Raw genomic sequence first — 18,404 nt, forward strand, 5'->3', positions numbered from 1 at the left:
AAGAGTTGGCTTGTTTTTACATATACATCTACTGAAAAAATAAAAAAAACCTGCTGAAAGCCTCTCAGTATTCTGGTGTCTGTGGAGTTGTTTCCTCACAGATTATGCAAAACAAGCTATTCTCTTTAATGACAGCTTCTAACTCAAAGAACTGTCCATTTACTGTACTTACTGATTTACAGTTACTGAGGCCAGTACTAGTTGGTTTGTTTCTTTGGAAAATTATTGAAAACAAATAAAATTTAGATATAAGCGATTCTACTACGGGTGTTACTACTAACTTAAAATAAATGTCACATTCATTAAAGGTGTCCTCGGTCATTTAGTTTATATCCAGAATATTTGGTCCTGGAGGCTGAAGTTTTTGATTAGTTTCTACCTCAGTGGTGTCCAAACATTTTACCATGAGTGCTAAAAATGTCAAGTTGAAAGTATTGAAAGTATTTTTTATTTTATTAAAATTGCAAAAATTATTTTAATTTTTCATTTTTACCTGCTCAACAACAAACTAAACACAGTATTTTAATAGAACAAGAAAAGTAGTCTGATTTCTGTATATTACTGTTGATAAAAAAAAAAAAAAATACCAAAACATTTGTTTTGTTTTGTTTTGAGCATTTCAGCATTATTGTGTTCAACAAGAATAGAATATGGCTCATTCTTGCTTTTTTTTTTGTGCAAAGTTTAATAAATGGGCATGCCCAAGGCATCAGAATGAACAGATGAGAAAGGGGGGAATGAGGCAAATAGGGAATTTTTCAAACTAATATTGTCATTGCTCTTTTTAAAAATAAAATCACCATTGCAATAATTGTCTAATAATAATAATAATATTTAAATCAGCTGGTAATTTATTCAAAAGGTGGTATTTACAATGGGGAAAGGAGGCCGGTAATATACCTGGCCGTGTTCGTGGCCTATCATTCGTTAGCCCTTAGCTTTAGCCTCTGGGACTAACTACCCATAATTACTACTGAAGAGTTATCTCCTGCAAGTAATATATCATCTGCTTTTAACCTTTATAGAGCACTTCACTTTAAAAATCTCAAGGTACCCCTTTAAGGGCATAGAGTTTTATGTGTTAGTTGTGAAGCTAAAAGCGTTTTTGTGATTAGATGGAACCAGCTGGACTTAGCCATCGTGTTGTTGTCTATAATGGGAATCACGCTGGAGGAAATAGACCTGAATGCTTCCCTCCCCATCAATCCCACAATCATACGAATCATGAGGGTCCTCAGGATAACAAGAGGTAACACACTAATTTACTGGAACAGAAACACACATACACTGTGTTGTGTAGTGTGGCTGGGAGGAGCTGACATGTTGTGATGTTTTAGTGCTGAAGCTGCTGAAGATGGCCACAGGGATGAGAGCTCTATTGGACACAGTGATGCAAGCTCTGCCTCAGGTAAGAAGCAGGCCTGATGCTGTGGAATAAAAGCAGCCTTTTTTAACTTCTTGCCTGGTGTCCAGAACTGATGAAAGGAAGGCTGCTTGTTAAATTATAGCAGTTTACACAGTAGCTTGGCAGTGACTGCTCTCTGCGTGGTTAATAAACAGCACTGATTTCTCCAACTGACTGGCGTTGAACCTGCAATACCAACAGAGCGCTATGCAACAGCACAATTAGCCTGAGGCAATTTAGCTACAGGCTGATTGCTGGTTCTTGATCCATGTTGCATTTAAATCTCCATCTTGATTATGTTTACACAGCACACAGATTTATTGCTGCTTTGTTTTGCTACCAGATACCTGTGAAGAGATAAAATTATAAGCCGGTCTGAAAGCCTCTCATTAAAAAAGACAACGCTTTTATTCTTTTTAAAGGCAGGATAACAAAAGAAGTCAAGTCACAGCGAAGCTAAAAGAACTAAATACATTTATGCGTTTGATTAGGATATATGTAGAAATAAACAAAAGGAGATTTTCTTAATCAAATTTGTTTATTTATTGATTAATAAATACATTCTAGTTATTTTTGTTTTATTAATTCTGTTTTATTTCAATTTATTAAAAACACTTTTTTTTTTTTTCATCTTCCTCCCAACAATCCAAAACCATGACTGTTACGTAAATTGGTCTCTCTAAATTGCCCTTAGGTGTGAATGAGTGTGTGCATGGTTGTTTGTCCTGTGTGTCTCTGTGTTGCCCTTCGACGGATTGGCAACCTGTCCAGGGCGTACCCTGCCTTTCGCCCATCGACTGCTGGAGATAGACACCAGCTTCCCTATGACCCACTATGGAATAAGCGGTGTAGAAGATGAATGAATATGAAGGACCTTTTGTCATATGGCAAATTGTAGTCTCAGCTATCCCCACTACCTGAGCCAACGTCGCACTGATATATGAACAATCCATTGTATTTTCTTATTGCTTATTTAGAATGATTGCAACGCTCTCAAATAAGACTAAAAATATGTTAATCTAAAATTAGGAACAAGTCTAAAATCACCAAATTGATATCCTGAATTATGAAGAACCATTGTACTTAAAAGTTTGTGAACCCCTGAGAACTGTATCATATTTCTGTCTAAATAGATATTAAAAAGACTCTAAATTAGAGCAACAGGTACAAAAAAAAAAATAATTTCACCAAATGAAATATATAGATTATATGGAGTCATTTCACAAAGACTGAAATATTTAACTCTTTTTTGAGCTTTGGATGATTAGGGCTTACAGAAAAAAAAAAACATTTAGTGTCTCAGAGAATTAGGACATTGTAAAAAAGTTATTGCATATTCATAGAACGTTGAGTGGAAGGAAGAAGTGTGATATCAAGTGGTGCTCCAACAAGAGAGATAACTGCAGCCATGAGAGGATTGTCAAGCAAAATATTTTCAAGGATTTTGGAGAGCTTCACAAGGAGTAAACTGAGCCTGGGGTCAGCACATCAAGAGTCAGTACGCACAGACAAATCCTACAAACCAAATACTTTCACTTTCTGAAAAGGAGTATCAAAACGTTTTGAACTTTTTCACAGTATTCTAATCTTGCATGCAGTATGTTTCATTCTACATGCACAATTTTTCTGAATTAAATGAAAAGTTTTAATTCTCATTGATCATAAGCATCCTACTGAAAAGTGAACCTGCACCCCAGTCTCAAGTCCTCTACAGCTTCTACCTGGTTTTCCTCCAGGATCGTCCTGTATTTAGCTACATCCACCTTTGTTTTCAACCTTCAGTCTTTAAAACGTCACCTTATCAAAGATAAGACCATCAGCAACTTTCTCCCTGAAGGCACTGCAGAAGGGCATTTAGTTATTTTTAAGGTAATCTGGGGTTTTTAGGAATATTGTAGTTTTTTGTTGACTGGACTCCTCAGTGGAGAGTAAAATGCTCTTATACAGCATCTGTGTAAAACCTGATTGATCTCTGTTAGTAGAGTCTAAACTTTATTTCTTGCCCAGTGTGATTTTAATGCTATGATATGTGTAATTTCCAAGAGCTATATTCTGTTCTATGTTTTAATGTTTTCCTTAAATGAAGACGCATCTGCATTTGATCATCACTGATAAAACATATTTTTCTAACTTAACCTACAACCTAGCTGCTCATCGTAAAAATTCACAGATATGTGGTATTGGGTCGTTTACAAACCAAATAAATGCATTATAAAGTGAACAAATTAACTGTGATTATCTGCATTTGTGCTACAAGCTTGAGCAGAGGGACCTTGCGTGTTGCCTTCTCACCAGGCTGTTTGGCTTTTTTCCTGTAGCCCATCCCAGCGTTGTGCAGGTCTGTTTTATCCCTTCTGTCCTTACACAGTTCTCTGGTCTTGGCCATTGTGGAGAGGTTAAAGTTTGTTTGATTGAGCGTGTGGACAGGTGTCTTTTATACAGATAACAAGTTCAAACAGGTGTAGTTAATACCGGTAATGAGTGGAGAACAGGAGGGCTTCTTAAAGAAGAACTAAGAGGCCTGTGAGTTCTTGTTGGAATTTTTACTGGTTGTTAGGTGATTAAATACTTATGTATTTAATGAAAATTGATAATTTAAAAATCACACAATGTGATTTTCTGGATTTTTGTTTTAGATTCCTATGATAAAAAATTAAAGACTTCTACATGCTTTGCAAATGAGAAAACCTGCAAAATCGGCAGTGTATCAAATACTCGTTCTCCCCAATGTACGTTTAAGTTTATGACAAATCAATTAAAATAACAATAAACAAGTGTGCAATGTTTGAAAGTGGAAGGATGGTGCTATGGACTTGTTTTGCTCCCATGAAACCTGAGCATCTTGCAGTCAATAGATTGATCATGAGCTCTGTCCACCAAAGCATTTTATAGTTTAAATTTAAGCCATTTATCTGACGATTGAAGCTTTACCCAAACTAGGCAAAGCAGCAGGACAAGAATCTTAAACACAACTCGAAATATATGACCTGAAAAATAAAAGAATCAAGGTGGTGCAATGGCTGAGTCAAAGTCTAGACCTCAGGTTGAATAAAATGCTGCAGTGAGCTGTGCAGAAACAATGTCTGCGAACATCAATGAACCAAAGCAACAATATAAAGAAGAGAGGGCCAAAGTTCCTCCTGACAATGTGAGAGACGTGATAAAGTCAGACAGAAAACGACTGCTGAGACTTTTGACAATTAAAGGTGGTTCCACAAACTGTTTGATCACAGGGTGGAAGTTTCTGCTTGGGATTGTAGGAGAACCTTCTTGGCCAGATTTGACCATGGCTGGTTGGTTTGTTATATTTAAGAGATTTGACCCCTTATAAAGGCCACCTAGAAACTGGAGTTTGCACTTAATAAAAAGAAAACCTACAGTCAACATTTAGATATATTTTAGATGTAGCTGTGCAGCTGTCCTGCAACAAAATGACAAACAAAATGATACTTTTTTAGATTTTTCTCCAGAATCAGATAAGTCATGAAGCTTTCTCCCTCTCAGATACAGTAGTCTTCTATGCAGGTGTTCCGACTCATCAGTGAGACTCACTAGTGCGTGCAACTTTATCCATGATCTCTTCCTGCCTGCCGACGCTCAAAAGTTTCTTTGAAGTAGCTTATTGCTGCGAGGCATCAGTCCTGGGTCTTTGCTGTGGTGACCAAGTACCTTCTACCCCTCGGTCTTCATCAGTCCGTTTTTCCATCATCTGATTAAACATCTCCACGCTTCCTCCGATGAGGCAAAGCAAACCAAGAGTGAATTGTGTCCGAATTAGAATGAGCAAGCAGCTTTGAAGTTCATCAGGGCTGGACCCAGGCTCTGACTGTGCACTTCCATTTTCTTAAACTGAAATCTAATTCTACTCTAGGTGTTTTTGGTGGCTCCTGTTAGTTTTTAAAGAAGTACTAAACATCAGCTGATTAAGGCTTAGCGGTCTCTGCATTTGCGCTTTATTTCTATATCTGTTAGCATGTTTGCGTGTCTCTCTTGATGTTTGCCGTTCATGTCTCTCTTTCTGTGTATCATATACCTTATATATCTGTGTGTGCGTGTCGTGTGTCCGTCTATAGGTGGGGAATCTGGGTCTGCTCTTCATGTTGCTGTTCTTCATCTATGCAGCTCTGGGAGTTGAGCTCTTTGGAAAACTGGGTTAGTGTGTGTGTGTTTGTGTGTGTTTGTGTGAGTGTGTGTGCGTGCGTGCGTGCGCTCGTGTGCACGTGTGTGCTTGCATATAAAACTGGTGTTGAATTGGTAATGAGAGTGTGCCTCAGCTGACACTTGTGTGATTTCTGTGGATTGCATAACAAGAACAAATGTTTGTTGACTTGCAAATGTTAATTATGACAATCAGAGCTCTAATCTACAAACAACAAATTTTCTTCCCTCTTCTTCTTCTGCTTTCCCACATTTATCGCCTCTCATGCTATTTTCGTCCTCTTTTAGAGTGTTCAGATGAGAACCCATGTGAGGGTCTTAGTCGGCACGCCACCTTCGACAACTTTGGCATGGCTTTCCTCACGCTCTTCAGGGTGTCCACTGGAGACAACTGGAATGGGATTATGAAGGTCAGATCTGTTTTACCCCTCTGACTGAGGATAAAAGGCAGAGTGCATGTTTGTGACCGTGCACATTTCTGAAAGTGAGGCAGGTGGTGCATTAAGCAGAGAGCACATCACCGTTTCTATGACAGAATAGGAGCTGCTGACATTAGTGTGGAAAACTCTTCTGTGACAGACTCACACTCAGTTCAACATCTCCCCCTGTAGGTGTCAGCTAGAATTACACTTCTGTTCTTTAATACATCCCACTTTATGCATCTTCTATTATACAGGTGCTACAAGACTCTCATGAGTCTTAAAAAATAATTTACTTCAGTAATTTCATTTAAAAAGTTTATTTCGTGCTTCCCTACACTGGCAAGCTTTCTGAAGATGTTAATTTAATTTTCCAGCAGCTGTTGGCACCTGCCCAAACTGCCAGAGGTACCAACCTGTTTTAATGTGCTTGATTGACTAAGAGACTCTCCTGACCTCATAGAGAATCTAAGGAGTATTAAGTAGACGAGAGACACCAGAGCCAACCATGCAGACGAGCTGACTATTACTGCAACCTGCGCCCAATTAACACCTCAGCAGAACCAGTCTCCATGCCACACCGCACCAAAGCAGTAATTCATGCAAAATGTAAATAATAAACTGAATTTGACTGCACAGTTTGATTACTAGGGTCAATTGGAATGTTTGTACTTGACTTGGGATCTATATGATTCGAGTGAATTGACTTTTTAAAGTGCCTTGAGACGACAAGGGTTGTGAATTGGCGCAATATAAATAAACTGAACTGAATCGAAAAGGAGCCCTGAACAAGTATTGAGTGCATATACTGTACACTACATAGACATGCTTTTCATTAGGTTGACATTTCTGTATTAAAGTCCTTTTTTCTTATATTCTAATACTATAAGAAACTAACTTTGGGTTTTCATTAGCTGCAAACCATAATCATCACAGTTAACAAAAATAAATTCTTAAAAACATCAATGTGTGTAATGAATCTATATATATATATATATATATATATATATATATATATATATATATATATATATATATATATATATATATATATATATATATATATATATATATATATATATATATATATATATATATATATATATATATATATATATATATAAGCTTCCCATTTTGATTTATTCAAATAAATTTTATGATGTCTTTAGTTATTGAGATGCACTTCTATTTTACTTCATTATGCTCTCCTCCTTTCTCTCCGTCTTTGCTCAGGACACCCTGCGAGAGTGCCGCCCGAACGATCGCCACTGCCTTAACTACCTACCTCTGATCTCCCCTGTCTACTTTGTCACCTTCGTCCTCACGGCCCAGTTTGTGCTGGTCAACGTGGTCGTCGCCGTTCTGATGAAGCACCTGGAGGAGAGTAACAAGGAGGCGCAGCTGGAGGAGATGGAGGAGAGGAGGGAGATTGAGGAGAGGAGGGAAAGGGAGGAGGCGGCCCGGCGTCTCAGCTGTGCATCTGTGGGCGGAGACCTGGAGATAAACGTGGATATGCCTGTCCAGGTAACATTTATATTCCTTGGATGTAGTTGTTGAAGGAAGTTGGGGTGGCAGTAACAGTGATGGAGGCATTGATTTCATCGGGCAGGTGCAAGTGGAAGACGAGGAGTGTTCCCATGGAAACCGGCGGAGGATGGGACGCATGCTGTCTCTCCCCAGCGACAACTACGTCCCGCCTCTCAGATGCTCCTCTTATGCTCCCATTGGCCACGAGGCCGTCTGCGGCTACAACTACTCAGGTAATGTGGTTGTTCATAGCCACCTAAATTGAGAAACAGCTTTTAGAGGCCTGTAACCACTAACTGGACTGCTGTAAAGATTATTGCTTTCATAAATAGCTTAGCCGACAGTTAAGATGGGATGTTGTGTAAGAGGAGGGACTGATATTGCTGCCCTAAAGAGGTTTTAAAGATTCATAACAACCTGAAGAAAATTTGGAGCACATTATTCATTTTTGTTCTGCCTAAATTGATACTTTATGACCTAAACCAGAAATAATATCCTTAAAACGCTCATTTAGATGTTTTATGTGTGTTTTTCTTTCCCAATGAGTACCAACCGCTGAAATGTGAACCGCTGTATGTGTGAAATACAGTTCAAGTTTGAAATTTACCTACACTCTATCAGAATTAATGTCTTATTTTTGGGGGGTTTAAGGATTATTTTAAAGGATCTTTTTTAATATGGAATAATTATACAACAAAGAACTTTAGTGTTCTTTATGATTAGCATTGATTTTTGCCTTGGACCTCCTGGATCAGTTGTTGATGTGCTGTTGGAGTTATTCTGGTAGGCTGGCCACTCCTGGGAAGTTTCATCGCCTTTCCATACTTTCTTCACCTTTGTATAACAGCTCTCACTGTGGTTAGTTGGAGTCCCAAAGCGTTAGAAATGGCTTTGTAGATATTTCTACACCACTGAACATCAGTTACATCGACTTTGTTTCTTATTTCTTCTTGAATTTCTTTATATGAGGGCATTGTGTTGCTTTTTGGGATCTTTTAGCCTACTTCATGTTGTCAGACAACTGCTGTTTAAGTGATGCCGTAATTCTACACGTCTTTTACTAATGAGGCCTGAGAGCCTGGAATACCAAAATGCCACAATTTAAAAACAAAACATAATTAAATGAATACTTAACTCTGCCATTAACTGATTAAAACTGGAAACAAATATATAACTTATTATGAATTAAAGTTGAAACAGTGGCAAATTAGCAGGAAAAAGCAGTGCTGTGCTCCTAAATGTCTGGCTAACAGCTACTTTATCCATTCATTTATTCTTATAAAAAAATAAAGATGGCTAGTAATCACTCACTATGCCACCTGCTAAGTGACAATGGATGAAAATTTAATGTCTTGCCAGCTCCAGCATGTTTAAATCTGTACCCAATACTGATGTTCATTAATGTGCATGTTCCTTTCAAATAAATAAATAAAATTAAAATTTAATTGAACTATCAGCCCATTCCTGTCAGATTTGCAGTCATAAAGGACAGAGTTTAGGGGCATGCTATAAATACCACCAGTGCTGCAGATAGATCAACCATGTTGTTTGTTTGTATAAGCATGTGTTGGTAAAAATTAACAATTAAAATGATGATGATATCTCTAAGCATAAAGATACCACAAAAAATATTTTTCCCCTAATAAATGACAACATTGTTTGAAGCCTGCACTTTGTATTTCCTTGGATTATTTTTATATGATATAACAACTTAGTTCAATGGCTTGAAAATTTGAAGTGGAAAATAAAAGCAAAAACAGAAGAAATCTGGAATGGGGCATCTTTGTCTCCTCGTACATACATTTGAATTTAATATAAGTGTTGACTTTGGTTCTGATGCCTCTTTCTTAGTCAGCACCTTCTCAATCTATAGTGATCTCAGACTGGCTTCACTATAGTCAACGCTTGTTGTCAGCCTCTTCACATCGTAGTTGTAGAGCTAGGACCAAAATGCAGAGCGCAGTGGGGTAATGAAAAAGGTTTAATAATAAATGAACGTACAGGGAGACCAGGGACTGAAACACAACCAGATGTCAAACATGGGCAGGAAGTAAACAGGGCCATGGAGACAATGTATATGGAGCAGGCAGCAAACAGGATGAACCAGTGGAGAACAATGAAAACCAGAGAGTATAAATACTGAGGTGAAGTGGAGAATGGACCAATGAACAATGGGAGCTAATCAGGGGAAATCAGAAGCAGCTGGTGAGAGAGAAAATGCAGGCTGGATGAGGTAGGCTAATTAACACAGATGAGCAGAAAATCTAAACAGAATTTAAAATGTACAGAAATCTTAGAATAAGTAAACAAAAGGATAAGCTAAAGAACATAAACATCTAAACACATGAATAAGTCATAAACCCGTTCTAATAAAAATGAACTGAAAATAACAGCAAATGAAGAACCTAAACACGAAGGTGAAGAAAAACCAACAAGAAACTTAAACTCAAAACCTAACGTAGGAGGATCATGACTCTTCCACCTAATCAGTTTTCTTTTATCTGGAGGTGACAGTTTGTGTCAGATGGTTGTTACTCATTGGTGCCCAAACAGGATGACACCAAACATAGATAAAAATGGTTTTGGGATCATTAAAGCAGGCTAACATTGAGCATCAGAAATGGCCTTTCCAAAGCAATTGACCTCAAACATAATAAGAAATTTATGGACTCAACTTAAGAGAAACGTCTTTGCTGGGAGACCAACCAATTTAAATGAACTCTACCAATTTTGTGGTGGTCAAATATCCAGTCATAATTATCTATGAAGGTTATTGATGGTTACAAAAAGTGCTTAGTTTCTTTGCAGTTTACTAAGAGACATTTATCCAAATATTAGTGGGTTTTTATTACTATAGTTTATCTTGTGTGTATAATTATGATCCTGAGTGGATTGGAGAAATCCAACCTGAAACTCATTAAAGTCCTTAAAAGCCCAAAATCAATATTTAGTTCATGCCCATGTTAAGTGTATGTAAATTTATGATCGTTTCCATAACCTCTGGAGAACTATCTGTGCTCCTCTTTTTTTCATCTAAACTGAGATAAAATGTAAAATCTTTAAAATAATTTCTTCCAATTAGTTCAAAATCAATTACTGAATAACACAACAAAGATAAATGCTGGGGCAATAGTCCAATGCTTGACGTTTTGTACAAATTATCCTAAATATGGAAATCTCTGCCAACGAGAGCCTTCAAGGACATTGCAGTAGGAGTGTTTGTATGTGTAAATGTAAAACAGGGAGGTGAACGCCTGTATAAATGTGCACACACAAGCACTGAGAACGTTCAACCTTGACTACTCCAGAGGCACATGTCCACTTTACTGTGAGATATGACTAGTAGGCGTGGTGGCTCAGAAGGATAAGTGTGCTATCAATATGATGATCATTGGTCCACTTCCAACTTGGTTTTTCATGTTATACTGCTGATCCCATTGAAATTTAAGCTAGATGTGGATGTTCATTTAATGTTTCTTAACAAAGTAGCTTTTTACTTTTAAACCATTAGAACATCATTTCTGGTGTTTGGTTTACCTGTTTTTGCTCTATACACGATCTGTGGTTCTCAGATCAATTGACACCTGTAAATAGCTCAAAAATACAGTATTTATCATTTTAATTTCTGAACACATATCCAACCTGATTCTTGGCTCAAACGAGCAACTTCATGATAATTTTATGCTGCATGCAAGTGGATGCATGTAGTAAAATGCTGCTTTAAACTAATTGAAAATCTTTAGGACAATCCTTTGCTAACTAATATAGAAAGGAGACCCTAATATTTCCTGTTGAGGACAAGACAGGGTGGTCTGCAGCGTCCATGTTGCCTGATCAGACTCCTTTGTCTTCATTCATTACTTCTAATTTTCTCTTTCTGACTTTTATAAATGTAAGTTTTAAAAAAAACAGCAAAAAAACAATTGACATCTTCAATAAACTACAAGAGCTTTTTAAATGGCTGTGTTTAGACACTTAATCCGAATTGCAGTAGGAGATTGGGTCCTTCTCTGCAGAAATATGTGGATTAGATCCGTTTTATTATAAATTTGTGCCTACAGTGCTTCGCAAAGGTATTCATGGCTCCTAAACTTGTCCACATTTTTCCACGTTATAATTACAAACATCAGGATGTTTTTTTGGGGTTTGAACTGATAGACCAACAGAGACCAAAGTAGCACACAAAACAATTATACATTGATTTCAAAATTATTTTTTGTATCTGACTCCTTTGAGTCAATACTTTGTGGATCTGTGTGAATTTGTTGCCTGTTTTTCTTTGCATAGTAGTTCAAGCTCTGTCTGATTGTATTGAGAGCGTCAATAAACACCAACACAAAGTCTTTTCACTGATTCTCAGACCAGCTCACCTCTGTATTTGGCTCCATCCATTTTCCCATCAACTCTGACCAGCTTTCTTGTCCCTGCTGAACAGCAAGATGATCCCACCAACATGTTTCACGGTGGGGATGATGTGCTCAGGGGGATATCCACTTATAATTTTTATCACACATACTGCTTTGCATGTAGGGCAAAAACATCAGTTTTGGTCTCATGTAACCAGAGCACCATCTTCCATGTGTTTGCTGTGTCCCTTACATGACTTGTCCCAGGACATCTTATGGCTTTCTTTCAGAATGGACCATCTTCTTGAATCTCTTCCACAAAGAGGCCGGATTTGTGACGTGCATGAGTGAGAGCTGTCTGTGTTCACTAATGTTCTCTAACAAACCTCTGGAGCCTTCACAGAACAGCTTCTTTACACTCAGATTAAACTACACACAGGCAGAATCTATTTTTTAATTGTGTGGCTTCTGAGGGCAATTGCTTGCAGTGGATTTTATTTAGGGGTATTAGAGTAAATAAATGCATGCCACACTTTTCAGATTTTTATTTGTGAATGACTTTGAAAAGAGCCAGTCATGGATGGACAGACGGACGGACAGATGGATGGATTTTGAAAGCTTTCCTTCATTATGCACTACTTTGTATAAGTGTATGACATTAAATCCCAGTAAAATACACAACTGCAATTAAACAAAATCTGGAACATATCAAAGGGTATGAATACTTTTACAAGGCACTGTAGAGTAACAATGAATTTAAGGTATACTTTCAATAAAGACTCACCTTTTACTGTATTTTTTAAAAAGTATTAATTTTAAGTACTAATTTTATTGCAATGTGTCCCTTGGCAGAAATACTGTATCCTAATCTATTTCTATGTCCAATTGCTGGATATATTTGTACAGGCTCCATGTCCTCTCTGGGTTCCAGTGGAGGTAGCTCTCTGCTGCAGGTTCCAGGAGCTCTTCCTGCAATCAGCCATGCTTCGCTGGGGTCTGGACGCATCTCCAGGCCCATCATCTGGCTCAGCACCTCTCAGACCATCGACAGGCACTCAGTACACAGACTCAGTCCAGCCGACAGCATGGAGGGATACAGGCTCAGTTCAGCTCACCGGACAAACAGGCACAGACTGAGCTCAGCTCACAGTATAGATGGATACAGATTCAGCCCGACCCATCGAATAAACAGACACAGACTTAGCTCCACTCACAGTATGGACGGATACAGGCTGAACCCAGATCCGAACACAGACAGGCCGAAGCTGCTGTCCAGCCACAGTATAGACAGATACCCGTCTGTCAGGCTGAGTCCTACAGACGCTGAGAGCAGACGTTCTTCCTGGCTCAGTCCTGAGGAGAGTTTCGACAGAAACAAGCTCAGCCCCACCTACGTTCCAGAAAGTTCGGTACTAAAGAGACCAGCGTCCTTCCGCTCTACAGGGAGACAGTTAAGGAGACAGGTGCGTCATATTTTGCTGTAATCTCTTATTAAACTCATATTTTAGTTGTTCACTGATGCACCGCAACCCTCAAATTTCATTTGCATTTAAATGACACTAACAATATCATTATCTCACTTAATTTAACTCCGGTATTAAAGCAGATTATGCTGTATGTTTGAATTTATGGCGAGTTTCTGAGTCTGGCTACTGATTTCTCTACTAAAGGAAAATAAATCCACTAAAAACAACTCCAGCCTTAAGCTGTAATTAGAATAAACTCAATAGAACAGAATAAACTGTTCTTAGAAACAAGCCTTTCCAATTTCTGTAGAAATTGCAGTGGGACTGCTGAAACTGCCCGGTTCTTCTCCCTTGCTAATCGTTGAAATGTTTGAGCTAAATCTACCAAAGCAAGTCCAAACAGAACAGATATAAGAAAAGTGGCAGATTGTTTAATTTCCATCAGCTGTGAGCTCGGCCTGCCATGGTGGGGTTAAAACCATTGTTACATTTGACTCAAATTGAAGTTCCACCAAACCATCAATTTCCCACCATGCATGTTTTAAATCTTTACCTGCTGAAACACACCAAGTTAAAAGGAATGAATTACCTTCACAGCTTGTCATGAAGGCTTGTTGAGCATCTTTATTTTAAAGATTCAGTACTAAAACAGGAAAACATCTTCAACATGCAGGGAGATTACCCCTAAGCACCAGAGTCTGAAAACATCAGATTACAACCTTGTTTCAAATACTGTAGCTGCTGCAAAATAACTTGTGACCTTTTATACATGCATTCATGCAGACATTTATTGGGAGAAAATCGACTCTATATCTGTGCACAAACTGGTCTTTGTGTAAAAATATTATTTTTTTAAAGAAGCTCTGCATTTCTTTTAGGGTATTGAGGCAGCTGGGCATTTCCTTGTCATTTAGAGACTTCAATGTAGATGTAGTCTTATAGTAAAGATTACGTACTACCATCTACTATGGACACTATGGTGTTATGACAACAAGAACTGGCAGGCCCAGGACCACCACTTTGCTTCCCAAACACTCATAGAGGCACAAAGTAGTGCTCGACAAACTTTCTGCTTTAAGTGCTTCATAACGATCTTTGGTTGGTTGGATGGATGAAAATTTCATAATATTCATAATTTTATAATAATAATAGACTAATTTTGTTATTATTTTTAAGTAGTAATTGCTGGTTACATACATTACATTACATACTTGTTGTATCATCGCTTTTGTGGGCAAAATGTAATTTTTCTTTTTTAAAGGAACTTCAGAAAACTTATGTCTTCTTAAAGAACTTACTTGTGAATAGTATGCAACCCTATACTAAAAGGAAAAATTAAGTAAATGTTACAAAAATCTTTTGTTAAGTGCATATTTATAATCCTTGCAGATTTTGCAGATGGTCTGCAAGTATCAAGAAGCACATTTAAAATGATGATGTAAAGTGTGAGTTCATTTCATTATATCTTAGCATGCGTGTGTTTGTGTTTTGTGTATCCAGGAAGCTGTGCTCTGTGACTCTCTGGATCAGAGCGGTTCAGCTGACGACCTGGCAGAAACCTGCCTCACTGTGCCCACAGCCTCCTCCTCTCCACCGCGCCAGCGATCATCCAGCGTGCACACGCTGAAATATTCCCACCCCCAGAGGGTGATCTCATGCAGGACCCACAGCCGGAGCCACAGTGAGACCACTACCCATGAACATGTACCTGAGCAGGCCATCCGTGGCCCGCAGCCAGGAACAGATGCAGAAACAAGGCCCGTCACCCCACAGGGCCCATGCAGTTTGGAGGTCAACAGCAATGAATTTACTCTTTCAGCTCCGCTCCCTTACTCCAGAGTGGCCTGCCCTGGTGCTGCCGCTGGATCAGACCTCGCCCCCAAGCTGGACAATGCTGATGAGGAGGTCGATCTTATAAACAGTTCAGTCACACAGCCTCTTGCTGGTTCCTTACAGAAGAGTGGACACCTCTCCCCGAGTCCTGGGGAGCACCGAAATCGGCTCAGTCAATCAGCATCGCCTGTTTCAGGTAGGAGCAGGAAGCAGCGTATGAGCCCGCCGCCGGGCGAGGAGCCAGTTATAATGGCAACTCAGTTTATAGACAGCAGTGTTGAGCTGAGGAGGCGGACTCTATCGTTTGACGCCACCAGCCTCTCTCCTAATCAGCAGGAGGGGAGCTCTGTGGATGACTAACAAATGGAGACAAACATTCAGCTGAACTACGCATGAGAGAAAGAGTGGCAATCTGAAACAGGAGGGTTTCCTGTCCTGCCTGTCACCCTGTCCTCTTATCACATTTACACAATGTGTGAAAATAACTAATGATGTGTGTATGAGTGAGGATATCTGGAGACTCTTTTCTGCGTCACGCACAAAAAAAATGCACACTTAAAGAGAAGTTTCCTTTTCTTCTATCATAGTCTTAGCTTTAGTTCAGGTACAGTCGTTGCCTCTTCCCGGCTATATTTACTCGAACAGTAAAACCTTTCTCTTGGTTGCTGTCCTCCTGTTGCCATCAGTCATCTTTTCCTACAAGCCAAGGTCAGAATACAACACATACATCCTGACGCTTCTTATATACAGTGCCTTGCATAAGTATTCATACCTTTTAAACTTTTCCACATTTTGTCATGTTACTAAACAAACTGCAATGCATTTTATTGGGATGTTCTGCTAATAAATATCTGAAACATGTGGCCTGCATTTGTATTCAGCCTTTCCTGATTCAATACGTTTTAGATCCACCTTTTGCTCTAATGACATCTGCAAGTCTATGTCTCTACCAGCTTTCCACATCAAAACACTATCCTTTGCCAATTCTTCTTTGCAGAACAGCTCAAGCTCAGTCAGATTGGATGACTAGCATCTTTGATGATTATGCTTTCATCTACACCATTACATTGTAGCTCTGGCTGTATGTTTAGGGTTGTTCTCCTGCTCTACGGTGAACCTCCCCCCCAGCTCAAGTCTTTTGCAGCCTCTAACAGATTTTCTCCTGGGATTCTTTTGTATTTCACTTTACCCATTCCCACAGCATGATGCTTTCACCACCATGTTTCACAGTGGGGATAGTTTGTTCAGGGTGATCTGACATTTAATTTTCACCACACAACCAAAACGTGAAATATTACTCTCATATGACTAGAGTCCTTTCTTCCCTGTTTGCTGTGTCCTCGGCATGGCTTGATGCAAACCACAGACATAAAACTTCTTATGGCCTTTTAACACCACCTTTCTTCTCCCTAGATTCTTCCATCCAGACTGTTGACCTCTTTGCTCCTACTGTTTTTATTTTTCAGGTGAAAATTGTTTTACAACCTAACCCTGCTTCAAACATCTCCACAACTTGACCTGTCTGCTGTGTTCTTTGGTCACCTCAATGCTGTTTGTTCACTAATCTAACAAATCTATGAGGCTTCAGAGAACAGTTGGATTTATGCTGAGATTAAATTACACACAGCTGGACTATATTTACATATATTAAATGACTTCTTTCTGTTTTTGCACTGGATTTTATTTAGGGGTAACAGAGTAAAAGGAACTGAAATAGAAGTGCATGCCACGCTTTTCAGATTTTCATAATTAAAAGGATTTATGTATTGGTTTATTTCCACTCCATTGTTATGTACGACTTTGTGTTGGCATATTTTATGAACTCCCAATAAAATCTATTTAAGTTTGTGGTTTTAAATATTAAACACAATGTGAAAACGTACAAGGTATGTCAATACTTTTGCAGGGGACTGTATTTCCCTAAGTCAATGAATTGATTTTATTTAGAAAGCACCAATTGTCCACAGGAACGTATTGGGTCTAAGTCAAAGCAACAGATTTTCTGTCAACGCTAATCGATCAAGATAAACGTGTCACAATTGAGAAATTCACACCTAACTAAAATCAAATAGTGGTTGATACTTGTCTGTTGTTTTATCAGGTGTTTATCAATTGACTCCACCAAAACAAAATCTCCTCAAGTCTTTTAAAAGTATTTTATTTTTCAGAAATTTCAGTGAAAAGGCCAAACTTCATTTCCTTTCTTTATAAATTATCAAAGCTAAATAATTTCATGATTCAAAAATTTGACGCTATAATTGCACATCGAATGACTGAACCCTGAACATGAGTTGATGTTAATTTAAAAAAAATGTTCAGAGGAAAACGGCCTTGGATAAACGTCTGGGTTTAAATATGATCTTCATCCTCCATTTATCTCTTCCGTCTTGACCAATACTACCACTGGATGTTGTTCATTGATTTGAAAATCTGCTGCTCCTCGATATCTTTTTGATTTTCTGTGAAGAACTTCCATGACTGGATACACCCAGTTTCCAACAGCCTGGAGAATCGATATTGCTTTTTCAACCGTTCCGATAAAATCCTGTAGTGTGACCTGGGCTTTAGCTGTCTACCTCTCTTCTTTTTTCCTATTCCCATTCAATTTGTTTCTTCACTATTTTCTTTCTCTCCCCTCCCTCTGTATGTCTATGTATTCTCAGGGTAGTAGTAGTTCAGACACAGTTGAGTGTGAAGCATGTGACTAGAGCTCTGCAGAGTTAGAGGGCCCCCTGTTGTCTGAACTTGGAGTTGCCCCCTTTTTCTCTGTTTAAAGAGACAAAGCTGCACGCGAGCAGGGAGGTGACTTGGATGGAGCTACAGAAGGGCTTATGCAAGTTATGGAACAATGCTTACAGTTTGTAGAGAAGGATATATTTTATTAAAGCTGTAGGTGCGGTGAAAGAAAGATGTATTTCTACATTTTTGAATGTCAGTTTATCAGGATTATGTCAGTAAGAGATACACAGTGAGCTGTACATGATTGGACAGAGCTGGAATAAAACCACTTCCTGTCTGACTTTCATCTGTCTCCTTATTCTGATTCATTTCCTCCTAAAGACAGATGGAAAAAAGTTGGTTTCTATCCAGCATGTGCCCCACAATCTAAAAATACGGCCGACATTCAGCAGCTGCCTGCTACTGCTAATGAATTCAGCACAACTCTACCTAATTACTGGCTTCCAGCAGATGTTGATTAATATGCCTAACACATTCTCGGATGTCGTTCGCGATACATAATCACATTGAA

General features: G+C 38.6%; 1 protein-coding gene across 1 annotated transcript in view; it reads left to right on the top strand.

Annotated features, from left to right (window-relative positions):
• Nucleotides 1-18,179, top strand: part of LOC124867794 (voltage-dependent T-type calcium channel subunit alpha-1G-like) — a 107,841-nt gene extending 89,662 nt beyond the window's left edge. Inside the window, exons 28-35 of the mRNA XM_047364397.1 lie at nt 1,116-1,249; nt 1,338-1,408; nt 5,479-5,557; nt 5,852-5,973; nt 7,216-7,506; nt 7,592-7,742; nt 12,762-13,318; nt 14,822-18,179. Of these exons, the coding sequence (XP_047220353.1) occupies nt 1,116-1,249; nt 1,338-1,408; nt 5,479-5,557; nt 5,852-5,973; nt 7,216-7,506; nt 7,592-7,742; nt 12,762-13,318; nt 14,822-15,514 (2,098 nt within the window). The 3' untranslated portion in view covers nt 15,515-18,179. The remainder of the gene's footprint in view (nt 1-1,115; nt 1,250-1,337; nt 1,409-5,478; nt 5,558-5,851; nt 5,974-7,215; nt 7,507-7,591; nt 7,743-12,761; nt 13,319-14,821) is intronic.
• Nucleotides 18,180-18,404: the final 225 nt, after the last annotated feature.

This window comes from Girardinichthys multiradiatus, chromosome 5, assembly GCF_021462225.1.
Source record: "Girardinichthys multiradiatus isolate DD_20200921_A chromosome 5, DD_fGirMul_XY1, whole genome shotgun sequence".
NCBI classification, from domain to species: Eukaryota; Metazoa; Chordata; class Actinopteri; order Cyprinodontiformes; family Goodeidae; genus Girardinichthys; species Girardinichthys multiradiatus.